This window comes from Archocentrus centrarchus, chromosome 20 (assembly GCF_007364275.1).
Source record: "Archocentrus centrarchus isolate MPI-CPG fArcCen1 chromosome 20, fArcCen1, whole genome shotgun sequence".
NCBI classification, from domain to species: domain Eukaryota; kingdom Metazoa; phylum Chordata; class Actinopteri; order Cichliformes; family Cichlidae; genus Archocentrus; species Archocentrus centrarchus.
The window spans coordinates 8,444,074-8,459,686 of record NC_044365.1 but is presented as its reverse complement, the minus strand read 5'-3'; the positions used below and the strand labels follow the sequence as shown (position 1 = coordinate 8,459,686).

General features: G+C 42.1%; 1 protein-coding gene across 1 annotated transcript in view; it reads left to right on the top strand.

Annotated features, from left to right (window-relative positions):
• Window positions 1-2,240: 2,240 nt before the first annotated feature.
• Window positions 2,241-15,613, top strand: part of lama1 (laminin, alpha 1) — a 36,527-nt gene continuing 23,154 nt past the window's right edge. The window contains exons 1-21 of the mRNA XM_030756536.1: window positions 2,241-2,295; window positions 7,086-7,256; window positions 7,452-7,564; window positions 8,625-8,676; window positions 8,803-8,993; window positions 9,118-9,297; window positions 9,383-9,472; window positions 9,601-9,718; window positions 9,817-9,995; window positions 10,204-10,297; window positions 10,489-10,646; window positions 10,733-10,873; window positions 10,958-11,113; window positions 11,206-11,307; window positions 11,480-11,694; window positions 11,897-12,008; window positions 12,348-12,458; window positions 12,551-12,678; window positions 12,758-12,844; window positions 12,921-13,132; window positions 15,505-15,611. Coding sequence (XP_030612396.1) covers window positions 2,241-2,295; window positions 7,086-7,256; window positions 7,452-7,564; window positions 8,625-8,676; window positions 8,803-8,993; window positions 9,118-9,297; window positions 9,383-9,472; window positions 9,601-9,718; window positions 9,817-9,995; window positions 10,204-10,297; window positions 10,489-10,646; window positions 10,733-10,873; window positions 10,958-11,113; window positions 11,206-11,307; window positions 11,480-11,694; window positions 11,897-12,008; window positions 12,348-12,458; window positions 12,551-12,678; window positions 12,758-12,844; window positions 12,921-13,132; window positions 15,505-15,611 — 2,772 coding nt within the window. The remainder of the gene's footprint in view (window positions 2,296-7,085; window positions 7,257-7,451; window positions 7,565-8,624; window positions 8,677-8,802; window positions 8,994-9,117; window positions 9,298-9,382; window positions 9,473-9,600; window positions 9,719-9,816; window positions 9,996-10,203; window positions 10,298-10,488; window positions 10,647-10,732; window positions 10,874-10,957; window positions 11,114-11,205; window positions 11,308-11,479; window positions 11,695-11,896; window positions 12,009-12,347; window positions 12,459-12,550; window positions 12,679-12,757; window positions 12,845-12,920; window positions 13,133-15,504; window positions 15,612-15,613) is intronic.

The window sequence follows — 15,613 nt, the reverse complement described above, 5'->3', positions numbered from 1 at the left end:
AGATAGATAGATAGATAGATAGATAGATAGATAGATAGATAGATAGATAGATAGATAGATAGATAGATAGATAGATAGATAGATTTAACTACATCAACTTCACTGTGGTGTTTCATTTTATTTTCACATTTTAATTGTCAGCAAGCACTTCCAGGAACTCTGAAGTCTACATGAATCACATTATGATCCCCCATTCTGAACACTGATGCTGCACTTACTACCCAAGCGTGATGTCGTGACTCAGCCAAGATCACAGAATCAATTCAGACATCTGAGTGACCACAGACGTATTGTTTTACAGTTAAGTCATATGTTACACAGCAGCTGCCTTATCAGAGTAATCAGCATATTTTTATTTTCCAAGTCTGGGCCATTTACTAAATTCAAAAATATATTTTGTATACCATTTGGGGTGCTTTTACTCTTGAAAAGGCTTTTCCAGGTTTTGCTATGATTTAGAATATTTCAGAGTGATTTTTTAAACTGAAAACAAAAAAATCTGAAGAAATTACACTGAAATAGAAAGAATGAAGCCAGAAACATAGACTTCCCCTGTGATAGATGGTACAGTCTACCCCGCTAGCCCAAGACAATGGCTTTTTGCAGGAAGGGAGGGCAGTTAAAGGAGCAGGCTGCTCTTTTTAAATTATTAAACTTTTTCTCCTGTCATGAAGAAATGTAAGGCTGATTTTGCTCCTCAACTCATCACATTGTAATATTTCTCCTCATGTTTTACATTTAATCTGAAACTCTGCTGATTCAGTTGTGATCACTGGTTGGTGTAAATGACCTGAGGCCTCTACTACAAAGCAGTATCTTATCATCTTATCCTGCAGGGTTAACTCTGGTTTTAATACCCCGAAGGAAGTTTACTTCTTATCAGGGTATATTGCTTTGGTACCTTATGCTGTGAACCTAACCGTTATGCTCCAGATTAAAGATCAACATAATGAAATCACCACCTACTGACCAATCAATTCTCTGGAAAATAGTGTCACCATTCCTGGAAGATCCTTCAGACCTCTGTCTTGACAGTAGAAGGGTCTAAAGTTTTCCAATAGTGTCCAGTGTCTTTGCATGTCCCTGATGATCAGTAAGAAATATACATTCTTAGAGCTCACTTTATTATTTGATTATCTTTCTGTTGGCTGCAAACAATTTTACAATAATATTATTGTTCTATAAGTATTAATTTGCAATCTTAAAACAGAGCACCTATTTGTACTTGTTGACCTTATGTCCAAAGCTGCATGTACACTCATTTTAAATTCTGTTTTTATGTTTATTCTTTACTCACTCTCAAACCATTAAACATCACCAAGGCTGCAGCTGAGGGAGCAAACACCAGGCTTCAAATGGGCTACAATCTAGTAACATGGTAACTCTTTTCCAGTCTTACTGACCAAAGCACTTGAAGAGCACATATATCCATTCAACACTGTTCACTATACAGTGATTTTCATCATTGATTTATCTGAAGCAGCTGTGTTGCTTTTTTCTGTATTATCTGCGTAACTGCTTCATATGTGTTCCAAAATTATAGTTTATTCTTCCTTTGTAAGTCAGCCATTCAGCTGCCTGTACACTAATCAATGTGATTGGCCAGATGTTGCCAATGCCACCCCTGGCAAACCCTGGGTTAACTTAACTAGTTGATAACCAGCTTCTTATGACTACGTATCCTGACTACCAATGTTTAGTGACTCCATAACCGGAAAGATACCCTGAACACTCCAAACTTCCTCTGTAGCACAGATCAGTTTTTTTTGTTTTTTTTTTTAATTCAGTTCGTTGGGAGGCCATTTCATTTACTCTTTATGATGTAATAAAGAGACACAGCTGAAACACTGCAGAGCGCTGCAAACTTAAACACAGCAAGACTTTGTAAACAATAGACAAAGTCAAAATGAAAGACAAAATAAATCAAAACATCCAGTTTTATTGTTTTCAAACATTATTAATGTTTAAAAAAGTTTTAAAAGAATGGTCCTCTAACCACCCACCCCCAACCATCAAATGGTACGTCCCCCCCCCCCCCCTTTTGAGCTGAATGAATGAGAAAGGGGTTAGGGGGAGGGGTGGTGTGAGCAAGAGTTACTGTGGTGTCCCAGCAGACACTCTGCAGCAAACATTCCCATGAGCCACATTGATTCTACCAGTTAATTCTAGTTCTGCTGCATGGAGCAAATGCTGGTGAAATAGCAGTTTGACTCAAATTTGACTCCAGGGTGTTTGCAAGGATGAAACTGCTGCTGCTTTTGTTGCTGATGGAGCAAGTTGCAGCTCAGCAGAGAGGTGAGACACTTTATTTTCAGTCTACTGAGTTCTAACAGCTCCTTTGAAGTTTTAGTCTGAAGTACCTTCACTGATTAAACATGTTAGAATGACCATTTGTCCATCTCAGAGATGGACACTGAAACAGTTTTCATCTTCAAAGTTTCCATTTCACAGCTGTTTAAGCATGTTTATATAGATCTCTGCAGCCTGATCAGTATTCACACTTATGAGTGTGAATAGAGCTGGCTGAAATGTTGATGAAGTGGATTTTTTTTTCTGGTTTCCCAAAGCACTTTGAGGACACTGACAAAAACCATTGCTACAGAAAAACGTGTTTACCCTTCAGCTGTGTGAGTGTGTTACTGTTAAAACAAATCAAATGAACATCTGGCTATAAATCTGAGTCCTTGATGTCTTCATACACTGTATTTGAAAAGTGCAGTGTACTGAATACTTGATGCAAACAGGCTGTTATCTTTGTATCGTCTTCAGTCAAAGCTCAGTTTGTTCTGATTACAGAAACAGTTCATGCACACTGCCCTCTTTTTTTGCAAAAGTTTTCCTAAATGTGCGTTCAGTCAGCAGACTAACTAACTAACGAATAACTTCAGGATTGAGCTGCATTTTTCCATCAGATGTCACAGATCTGGAAATCTGATCTGGATTAAAGCTTGAGCACCTGTGACCTTATCTTAATCATCATGAGCTAAATCTGTTCAAACCTGCCGTTTTACTTCTCTTATATTGGCTCATGAATAAATCAGTAGAATGGTGTGTGTGTGTGTGTGTGTGTGTGAGGAGTGGGGGTGGGGGTGGGGGTGGGGGGGGGTTAGTTTTTACAGTCACACTCTTGCCTCTTCTTCACTCCCTGCAACCCCCACCCCTGCCAACTCACACACATATACACAAACCTCTAAAACCTAAATGCCTCCCCCTGTGTGTGTCTGTATGTATTGGGGGAGGGGTCAGAGGTCAATCTGAACCTCAAATGGTTGACTTAACACATTCCAACACACAAATATATAATACTTTGAATTAGGGATGAAGAATATAGCCTCGAAATTACATCACAATATGGTAATGATATTTCTTGCAATTTAAAAAACAATTCTGAACATGTTATGGGTGATTGCAGCATGCAGACAGCAGCATTTATTAGTGCAAACAAAATAAAGGACTTGCATCTTGGTGTAGTTCTCACCTGGATCACCCAGCCTTATACACTTACTTGGTTGATGACAAGTTGCTGGAGCTTCTGATCTGTGTTCTGTTGCCTGGCCTGGCTCAGATAGCCTAGCATGATCTTTTTCCCTTTTTTTTTCTTTCTTCTTTTTGGTAGTTTGGCTTAATGTTGGCATGTACTTCATGCAGAGCCCAGCTCCAGGTAGAAAATGGCCATTAATCAAACCCCAGCTGTTTGGGGGTGGTCATCTGAGAGATGCTATGTCTGACCCATCCACTAACTGCAGCATTTTGCCAGTCTCAGTAAGTGAGGAGAGGCTGCATCATGGGCATCTGCCTACTCCTCTGAGAGGACCCCCCCCCCCCCCCCCCCCCCCCCCAAGCTTTGCAGAAGCTCTGGTTCCCACAAACGGCAGGAGAGGGACAGGGATAGGCCACAGGAGGATTGTGGTTGCCTGAGGCATAGAATGGAAAAGAAACAGGCTCCCTCTTGCCAGAAGTTGGAAGCCTTAAGAGCTGAGATAGCACAGCTTAAAGTCCTTGTGCAGGCACTGCCTCCCCCAAGCAGCCTTAAGGTCACGTGGGGTTTAGGTGACAATCGTGACCTACAAGAACATCAAACTTCAGACCACTGATGATGGGTTTTTCCTGGGGGAAGGCCACATCCCATATCCTGTCACATCAGGAGGTGGGGCCAGAGAGTATAGAGGCCAAGGATGGCTTAGAAACCTCTCTCTAGAAGCACTGACCTGGGGGAGGGGCCCTGTCCATTACAGGCAACCCTGCATTCGGCCCAGGGTATGTAGCTTGCACAGGTGCCTATGTCTGACGACAGGCGGAGTGGAAGCTGCTGTAGTGCACAGAGAAGGCACTGGAGAAGGCAATCAAGCCAGGCTTTGGAAACCTGGGACCATTGGGGTAGGGGGATAGGACCCCTGCTCATCTCCCCACAGCACTCGCATCAATCTGCTCACCAACACATTCATGGCAGCAGGCAATTGGCATCACCCTATTCAATTCCATTTCCACTTATCCTGTTCAGGACTGTGGAAACCAGAGTACCCAGAGGAAACCCACACAGACACAGGGAGAACATGCAAGCTCCACACAGAGAGGTCTGAGCCATGGTGGAATCAAACCCAGACCTTCTTGATGTCACTCTAGCTGTGAGGCAGCAGTGCTAACCACCACACCACCGTGCTGCCTTAATTCTATGAAGCTGTCCAAAAATATTTTGGTATGCTGAAGCATTAAGAGCTAATTTCACTGGAACTAAGCGGCCAAGCCCAACTCCTAAAAAACAGCCCAATCCCCCCTCCACCAAACTTTACACCTGATTTAATGTAATCAGACCGTTCTTCTGGCGAGTGCCAAACCCAGACTCATCCATAGGATTGCGAGACAGAGACGTGATTCGTCACTCCAGAGAACACATTTCCACTGCTGTAGAGTCCAGTGGCGGCGTGCTTTAGACCACTGCATCTAATGTTTTGCATTGTGTTTGGTGATGTATGACTTGGATGCAGCTGCTCGGCCATGGAAACCCATTCCATGAAGCTCTATGCTCTGTTCTTGAGCTAATCTGAAGGCCACATGAAGTTTGGAGGTTTGTAGCAATTGACTTTGCAGAAAGACTGTGCACCTCAGACCCCACTCTGTGATTCCACGTGACCTACCACTTCCCCGAGTTGCTGTCATTCCCCAAAAAAGAAGTAATAATCCTCTCTCTGCTGAGGTCCAAGGAGTAATGGACTAGATGGTAAATGGACTAGTTCTTATATAGCGCTTTTCTACTCTGTCAGAGCACTCAGAACTTATTATGGTGACCTATTTCCTGGAGAATTGATTGCTTGGTAGATGATGATTTAATTCTCTCTTGCCTCTCATGCTTTTAATGATTCGGTCCGATCAGACTTTGGTTCATCTTATCTGGACCCTGAGGATGTAACTGCTTCATTCCTCACCACATGTTGGAATATTCATGATACTGTTGCTCAGTTTAAAACTGTCTGTCCAAAACCTAAACCGTGACTAAATGATATCACTCGCACTGCCAAACACAAATTTTTGGGAGCTGAACGAAAGTAAAAAAAAAAAAAAAAGACAGGCCTCAAATGTCTTAAATTCATCATTTAACTGAGGTCCATGGACCAATTGCCCCTGGCAGTCCCAAAAACACAAATAAAAACCAGGTGCAATCGATTGTTTTCAGCTATATCCCCTATAGCTATATTTGATTAATGTGTGAATGATGGGAAGAGGTTTATCAAGGTCAAAGATTTGTCAGTGAATTCAGTTGGTTTCTCTTTTTGGAAATAACCTCTCCAGATTTTTCATAGGCGTGGCTGTAGCTCAGGAGGTACAGCAGGTTGCCTACTAATTGGAAAGTTGTCAGTTTGCTTCCGTCTGCATGCCAAAGTATCCTTGGGCAAGATACTAAACCCCAATGCATTGGAGTATGAATGTGTGTGAATGTTAGACAGGCACTTAGCTTAGATATATATGGAAGTGCTGGTGTGAATGGGTGAATGCACACATGTTGTATAAGCACTCTGAGCGCTCAGTTAGAGTAGAAAAGCACTATATGAGAACTAGTCCATTTACCATAAGACTTCCTGGATTCCTTGGCACAGCAGTCCCATCTCTAATGTTAGGATAGCCCCGCCTGCTTTTAAAACTCACTTTAATTCTTGGCTTTTACCTCACAATGAGAGCAGTGTGTTCTTACCTTGCATTTATTTTTGGTTTTTAGTGTTTTATTGTTTTTCTGTGTGGTGTTCTGGTGCTTTGTACATCACTTTGGATTGGATTATGTTTAAAGGTAAAGACAAAAAACAGACACAACTGTTTTATCTCTTTAATTTAGAATTCATTCAAATTCTCACTGAAGAATCAGTCAGAAATGAAACAGGTTTTCTGGGCTAACTATATTTTTTATTTGGTTGTGTTTTTACAAAATACAAAATCATATTTTGTATTTTTTTCTGTAATTTGTGTTTCAGGCATATTGGTTCACACATGACTTTGTGTCTGTTTTCTGAATACAAAAGACATGTACAGACTGTTTCAGTATAAAAGCCACATGACTATGAAATTAAGATTTTTAACAAACACAGAATCTCAGCTGGAAAGAGCAGCTGAGTCAATAGTGTGTGTGTATGTGTGTAGTTGGTGGGGGTGTTGGAGGTGTTGGGGTTTGGGGGTGGGGTGATGAGGCATAGATGGCTTTTTGTCAGCCACTAGGAGATTCATCAGTGTCTTGTGGACCGTACATTTTTATGGGTCCAAATCTGGCTCGTGTTCAGGTTCAGAGGCCTGGAGATATAATCACTGAGTGTCCATTGAATGTTTGAGTCCATTCAATTAAAGACACAAATTTTTGTTCTGCTCTTATGTGGGGAAGTTTCAAAAATAATTCTCATAGAGTAAACATTCAGAACTGTCCTTTTATCACATAAACACCTTATAATTCAGTGGTCTCACATGACACAGCCTCAGGTAAAACCACAAGGTTTTAGACAGTGACTCATCTAAGAGTTTACCTGCAAACACACCTGAGCTGTCTGAGTCAGTGTCTCCTTGACTCCTGTCTCTATTGATATGATGCTAATGTAACTGTGTTACAGGTCTGTTTCCTGCCATATTGAATCTGGCCAGTAATGCAGTAATCAGCAGTAATGCAACATGTGGAGACCCACAACCTGAAGTCTACTGCAAACTGGTGGAACATGTTCCAGGAAGGAGGATCAGGAACTCACACTGTCTCAAATGTGATGCCAACTCCGTTCTGTCCAGAGGTACAAGACCAGAAGGCCCTTTTTACACCAAATGTCCAGTTTGCTTTAAACCAGAACCAGAATCACAGAGTTCATTTTAAATTATATAAATGAAATCAGATTTTAACTTCAAATTAAATGTTTTACAACATCAGTGAAGTATCATTTGCAGCTCACTTTTAAACACCAGTACTACAGTAGTTTTTTTGTGTACAGAACGTCACCCAATCACAAACGCTATTGATGGAACTAATCAGTGGTGGCAGAGTCCGAGTATCAAGAATGGACAACAGTTTCACTGGATTACCATCACACTAGATTTGAAACAGGTAATGCATAAACCAACACAGACAAAAGTAAAACACACACAGAGACTAACATAAGGAACACAAAAAATGATCACAGATAAAAATGTAAAATTTTAACCATTAGAGAAAAAAATATTCAGACACACCACAGATATGCCAGAACAGCAACTCTAATTGCTGATATTTACTTATGCTTTCTCTTCAACTGATCTTTCTGAGTTAACTCCAATAATGTCTTCGTCTAAACCATCAATGTGCCTTCTAGACGCCATGACTACAAGACTGCTCAAAGAAGTTTCACCATTAATTAATGCTTCAGTTTTAAATATAGTTTATTTTATTAAAGGGCTACATACCACAGGCTTTTAAGTTGGTGGTAATTAAACCATTACTTTTCAAAATCTTTACTATGGAATCAGCTCCTAGTTTGGATTTGGAAGATGGACCTTTTCTACTTTCAAGATTAGACTTAAAACCTTCCTTTCTGATAAAACTTATAGTTAGGGTTCGATCAGGTAACCCTGAACCCTCCCTTAGAAATGATGCAATAGGCCTAGGCTGCTGTGGGGCTTCCCATCATGACCATTTCTTCTTCGCTCATTTCTTTTTACTTCCTGTGTGTTTATACACCACTACTGTACTTAATCATTAGTAATTTTTTAACTTTGGCTCTTTCTCCCATAGTATGTCCTTTTTCCTGTCTCTTTCTGTTCTCTTCTCCTTCCCCTCGTCCCAACTGGTCACAGCAGATGGCTTCCCCTCCCTGAGCTCGGTTCTGCTGAAGGTTTTTACTTCCCACTGTCATGAAGTTCTTGCTCATAGAGAGACGTCTGATCTTGGGGGGTTTTTCTAATGTTCTAGGGTCTTTACCTCATAATATAAAGTGCATTGGGGCAACAGTTGTTGTAAATTGGTTCTTTATAATTAAAACTGAATTGAACTGAAAACATTAAAGTTTTTTTTTAAATAAATGAATAAATAAAGTGTAAAATAAGTGCAGGGAACATGTTAACCAGGGGAACAGGGCCAATATCTTCTGAACCCAAGTTCTTTGAGTAAATTTGTGTGTTTTTCTGTCCAGATTTTTCAGATTGCATACATCATTATTAAGGCAGCTAATTCTCCTCGACCAGGTGAGACAAACTCATGTACTGTCTTTAAACTGTCTGCTTACATGTGTCTTACCATCCCACACCTTCACACAATAACTGTTTACGACATCATTCCATGTCTATCTTCCTGATCTGTCTGTCTCGCAGGTAATTGGATCCTGGAGCGCTCTCTGGATGGTGTGTCCTTTGACCCTTGGCAGTTTTATGCCATCAGTGACTCTGAGTGTTTATCACGTTACAACATCACACCACGACTCGGACCCCCAACCTATAAGAGTGATACAGAGGTTATCTGTACATCATATTATTCCAAATTAAACCCACTGGAGCATGGAGAGGTAAGATATGATCTCGCTCTCTTTCCCTCCCTCTCTCTTTCACTGTCTCTCTGCATTTCTATCTATTGGGCAACGGTCTGTCTCCAACCTTTATTTTCTCCTTGTTCCACTTCCTGTCTCTCAGATCCATACCTCTCTAATTAATGGCCGACCTGGAGCCGATGATTTAACGTCAGAGCTCCTGAACTTTACATCAGCGCGTTACATCAGACTGAGTCTTCAGCGAATCAGAACACTGAATGCTGACCTGATGACACTGAGTGCTCATGATCCCCGAGACATTGACCCCATTGTCACTCGGAGGGTGAGACAGGCTGCAAAAAAAGTGATGTTTGACCAATAACCTGACCTATGCTTCCTGATAACTTTTGTGTTGCCATGTTTCTCAGTATTATTACTCCATCAAAGACATCTCTGTGGGTGGGATGTGCATCTGCTATGGACATGCTCAGAGCTGCCCACTTGACCCTGTTAGCAAGGTACCGCCTGAAAACCAGTATATGTGTACAGTGTTCCATCAGGTGAAAGCATTTTCATGGATTCATGGATCTTTAAATATCTATCTATGTGTGTGTGTGTGTGTGTGTGTGTGCATGCGCACGTACAGAAGCTTCATTGTGTATGTGAACACAATACTTGTGGGGAAAGCTGTAACAAATGTTGCCCAGGTTACCATCAGCAACCATGGCAACCAGGAACCATCTCTGAGGGAAACACATGTGAAAGTAAGAAGCACCAGATAGAAATGAAGACATCTTTAAACACACAAACAGCACTACTTGTGTTTAATGTGTTGATCTGTCTGTATCTGTTTGTCTCTCAGAATGTAACTGTCACAATAAGTCACGTGACTGTTACTACAATCAAACCGTCTCTGATCTCTCCTTGAGTTTAAACACTCATGGTGTTTATCAGGGAGGAGGGGTTTGTATTGACTGTCAGCAAAACACAGCAGGCATCAACTGTGAGACCTGCATGGATGGATACTACAGACCTGCTGAGGTACTGACACACATTTCTGCAAGCAACACTACAAACCTGCTAAAGTTACTGACATAATGCAGCAATAATACTGCACATCTCCTGAGCTACAGACTCAGAATGACTCACTGTATGATCTGTGTGTGTGTGTGTGTGTGTGTGTGTGTGTGTGTGTGTGTGTGTGTGTGTGTGTGTGTGTGCGTGTGTGTGTGTGTGTGTGTGTGTGTAGGTTTCTCCATATTCAGAATTTCCATGTGTTGAATGCAAGTGTGATCCGAGAGGCTCAAAGTCTTCAGTGTGCGCCAGAGACAACACACAGCCAGGTCACCATATATTATTATTATTATTATTATTATTATTATTATTATTATTATTATTATTATTATTATTATTATTATTATTATTATTATTATTATCATTTGTAGCTGGAACAGTAATTTTGTTATTGTTCTATAGCAGCATTTTGTAGTATATAACTATGTTTCTTGGATGTGTGTGTGGTATGTACATTTAGGTGTGCTTGCAGGTCAGTGTATATGTAAGGAGGGGTTTGCAGGTCAACAGTGTGATCGTTGTGCGTTTGGATACAGAGATTTTCCTCAGTGTTTTCGCTGCGAGTGTAACCTGTCAGGCAGCACCAACACCGACCCCTGCAGCGCCTGTAGCTGCAAGGTAAAGGGCACCTGCGCTCTAACATCTCACCTGCTCTCTGGTGTTTCACCTGGTCCCTGACGCCTCACCTGTTCTCTCATCCTCAGGAGAATGTGATGGGAGCTCCCTGTGATCTGTGCAAGCCAGGTGTTTATAACCTTCAGGAGAGTAATCCTCTTGGATGCACCAGCTGCTTCTGCTTTGGTGTGTCTGATGTCTGTGAGAGCTCTGCCTTGTCCACAGTGCAGGTAAAATATACCTGTATTCAGGTAACACAGCACTATGCTATATGCCTAAATCATGAAGAAGCTCAGATTATGATATTTTTACAGGTTACAGCAGAAGGCTGGCTCGTCCCTCCTCGCTCCATCCCCAGCCCCACTGTAATCAACAGCAATGAGCTTCCCATTCACAGCAACACCTCCTCTGGCACCACCCAACAACAACTGCTGTGGTGGACAGCACCCCAAAGTTTCCTTGGCAACAAGGTAATCTACTATCTCCATATTTGTTCATAATGCCAAACACGTGTCACTCTCTGTGTCTCTCTTTCTGAGTGTCTGGCTCTCTCTGTCTGTAGCTGGTGTCTTATGGAGGTTTCCTGAACTACTCTGTGGTTTATGACGCTCCATTGGGCATTGAAAACCCCACTGTCTCTGCCCACTGTGACATCATTATCAAGGTGAAAACAAACCTGGAATCAGATCATTATAGTGATTTCTGTTGTTTGGTACACTGTGTTGTTGATTGTTGTCAGCTCTAGCATCTTTCTTCTGATAGTGCATTGTTTTGCATTAAAAAGTTCAGTAATTGCATCTTTAAGAACTTCATATTAATGAAACCCTCATTTCCAGGGTAATGGTTTGGTTCTTCATCTCGCACCTCCTCTCCTCCTCTCCCTCTCACCTCTGGCTGAGCGATTGGTCACTGTGCCAGTGGTCTGGCAGCAGTTTGTGTATGACCAAACGGGTGACCATGTTACCCGCGATGACCTGCTATTGGTTCTTGCTGATGTGACGTCACTGATTGTCAGAGTTTACCTGAACACCCCTGCCCATGGACCAATACGGTGAGGAAAAGTAATCTGATTACATATGGTCAAATCACTTATTTAAGGCTGAGGTTCACTTAACCTGAACCTTAAGTCCTGTGGAGTAAACTCCACAGCACAGTGCTGCAGGAGGAGCCACTGTTTCTGTGCACCCTCCAGCAGCACGGACACTGCTGCATTCTGCTGAAGATGGAACACTGACTGTCTTCCTCTGTCACAGTCTCAGCTCAGTTTCTTTGGACGTTGGTGACCCCATCTCACATTCTGGGGTTCGGGCGGTTGCTGTGGAGACGTGTGAATGTCCTTGGGGTTACAGTGGCACTTCCTGTGAGGTAATGTGTAAAGAAGCTAATTTCATAATTTTGGTGCTAAATTAAAACTTAGACTTGGAATTAATATGCAGACTTTCAACATTAATTTAAGGGGCAGAATAAAAATGCTGCCTTACCACTAAGGAGTTTGGGCCATTTTACACACAGTCTCTTACTTTCAATTATGACTCACAACTGACAAGTTGCTATTCAATTTATCCAGGAATAAGTTTGAAGCTGATTTGGAAACTGACTGTTAACCCTCACAGAAACAAATCCAATCAGATTCCAAATTAGGAATATTGTGTCACTGTGCAAAATAATCCATGTCTAATGTGGAAATATGTCTTTATGTTTTAGTCGTGTCTACCAGGTTTCTACAGAGTGGGTGGAATCTTGTTTGGAGGAAACTGTATGCAGTGTGAATGTAATGATCATGCCACTGAGTGTGACATCAATGGAGTTTGTGCGGTGAGTCTCAGTCAGAAACGATTTCTCACCTGCTGTTCCAACACATGGTTTGCTGATATCTGTCTGTCTGTCTGTGACTTGCGTTTTCTCAGGATTGTGCCCATAACACCACTGGTCCTCAGTGTGATCAGTGTCTTCCGGGTTTCTACGGCGATGCCACAGAGGGAACAACAGATGACTGTCAGTTGTGTCCGTGTCCTCTGACTGCACTGTCCAACAGGTTTGTCTCACTAGACCTCATTCAAACTGAATAAAGTTTATTAATACAGAGACTGTGTGAGAACACCTGTGTGCCTTAGGTTCAGCCCCACTTGTGTGATGGAGGCATCTGGACAGGTGTTCTGTGACCGGTGCCAGGATGGGTATACTGGAACCAACTGTGAGAGGTAAGTGTGATCGAGTGGCTGATTGGCTATCAGTGGATAGATGAACCCAGTGTAACTCCTGTGTTTGTGTCTCCAGGTGTGCTAGTGGCTTCTATGGTAACCCACAGATAGTGGGTGGCACCTGTGTTCGCTGTGAGTGTAATGGGAATGTAGACATCAGTGAGGCAGGACACTGCGATACCGTCACTGGGGAATGCTTGCGTTGCCTTGGCAACACAGCAGGGCCGCACTGCGAGTTGTGTAAGCATGGTTACTATGGAGACGCTGTGCACACCAAAGACTGTCGGGGTAAGTCACACACACGCCTGCTATGACCTCACTAATGACTGACTGGCCAATCACGAACGTGATTTGGATGTGAAGAGAGAGCTTGAAGGTTACATTGGACTATGAAACCACATGTGTAAAGGTTCTGGTCTTCATTCTTAAGGACCAGTTATTGGCTGTCTTATCAAGTATTATTTTCATTTTCAATGTCTCAGTGACGCTGGTGATCTGGGAATTGAAAAGAATTTTAATTTTAAAAACTTATTGAAACAGTCCTAATTCAGCTGTGTGATCATTTGCAGGAAAGCTTATTTGAAGCATTTCAGTCAGGATTAAGAGTTCATCATAGATTGTATTTGTCTGATAGATTCCAGTTTGTTCATGAAAATTAGGGTTTTTTCTCACACTAATGTTAGTCATGGGGTTCTACTGTGACAAATACTTCTCATGTGGTACATGCTTCTAAATTTTCCACATCTAAATTCAGACAAAAGATGAAACCCATTGTCTAATCAGACGCTTGCTCCGGATGGCATTAGCTTGAGGAATCTTGGAGTCATGTTTGAGCAGTGTACATCAGACAAATCCTTATGACTGCTTTCTGTCTGTCGGTCGGTCGGTCGCGGCAGATGACTGCCCCTCCCTGTTCCTGGTTCCTGTTAAAAGGAGGTTTTTCCTTCCCACTGTCGCCAAGTGCTGCTCATAGGGGGTCGTTTTGACTGTTGGGGTTTTCTCTGTATTATTGTAGGGTCTTTACCCACAATGCAAAGCGCCTTGAGGTGACGGTTTATTGTGATTTGGCGCTATATAAATAAAATTGAATTGAAGTTGAATTGAATCTTAAGTGGATCCAAAACACCACAGTGGATCCAAAACAATCAGCTTCTTTTCACTGGCTTCCTGTTCAATCCAGACTTGAATTTAAAATGTTTGTCGTCACATACAGAAACTTACAGTTTGGGCTGGATCACGTGACCCTGAACCCTCCCTTGTTGGGCTTTTTTGCTTGCCGTTCTCACCCTGGTGAATGTTGCCCAACTAAAGTGATGTCACATCTGCTGGCACAAGCCACCACTTTGATCGTTCATGCATCTCTTGATTTTTGTATCCTTACTTGTAGTGCAACTGCTGCCGCAGCCAGGTCGATGACACAAGTGTATGATCATGTCAGTTTTTATCGTCATTTAAATGATATATCTGTGCAGAAGCTTAGAGAGTCACAGATTATACTGAGGGAGATGCTGCAACAGTCTGAAAAGATGAGTTTCTGGCAAAAGTCTTTGAAAAAAGAAAAAAACACTGCAATTTCTTTGCTTCTGGTTTTAACTTGTCCTCCTCCTGTACCAGCAATGATGTGGAGGTTTTGTTTGAGTGGTCACACGTTTGTATTGTTCAGGAGAATACTGCAATGGTACCCACGCCCTAAGCGCTGGTGTAAATGGTACGTAGCTGCACAGCAACCAATGTGGTGGACATAATGAGGTCCTCAGCTAATCCTGCTGTAGGCTGCTGAGGGCCTTCTCGTGATTTACTGAACATTTCTTCTCCACTCACCTCTTTTCACTCTCTGGGTGTTTATACACCACCACTGCATGTCATTAACGTTTGTCTTCTCTTTTCCATAGATTGTGCTTTGTCCTTCTCTCCCTGTGTTCTCCTTTTTCTCTCGTCTTTTTCTTCTCAGCCTCCAAACATTTGTGGCAGATCATAAAATTAAAACAGGTTCTGGGTCTGCAAATCGAATTCTGTGTGGAAGAGACCCACTCACAGAAGCACACACCCAGTGACCCTCAGAAATGCATACACAGAGAAACACACACAGCCTTTTGTTGGAAATGTTGATCTTTTCAAATCCAGATTAGATTCGACCTCTGGCCTCTTTGTTCTAATGTCACATGACTGTGTGTGACCATGTGTGAGTGTGTGTGAGTGCATATCAGTTGTGGTTACGTGTACCAATATCTAGTGGTGACAACATCAAACTGCATTCTGTTCATAATATACAGTATTACATTTTTTCCAGTTCCTCAGTCTTTCTTGTCTGCACAGATGTTCCCAAACACAGACAAGGAGGCAAATTCAGTTTTATGTTTTTAGCATTTCTCAAGACATTTCATATTGTAACACTGTCCACTTAGCAAAGGTGTGGAGGAAGAACCACACAGGGGTCTGATACAGATTGGAAGGGGGGGGGGGGGGGGGGGGGGCATAGAGAGATGACAACAATCAAAAGCATAAAAGCTGTCAGAAGCTGTACTATTAGTAAACAGCAAAAAGCCAGCAAGAAACTGGTCTAGAGGACATGATTCTGACCTGGGCTTCTGTTATCAATCAGTCAATTAATCAATCCATCAATCAACCAATCTGACAGTGAGTGGGGTTTTCTTTCACAGAGTGTGATTGTGATGTCAATGGAGCCCGCTCCAGTGAGTGTGATATCACAACAGGCCAGTGTTTCTGTAGACAGAACGTGACAGGACGCACCTGTGACCGCTGCAAGGT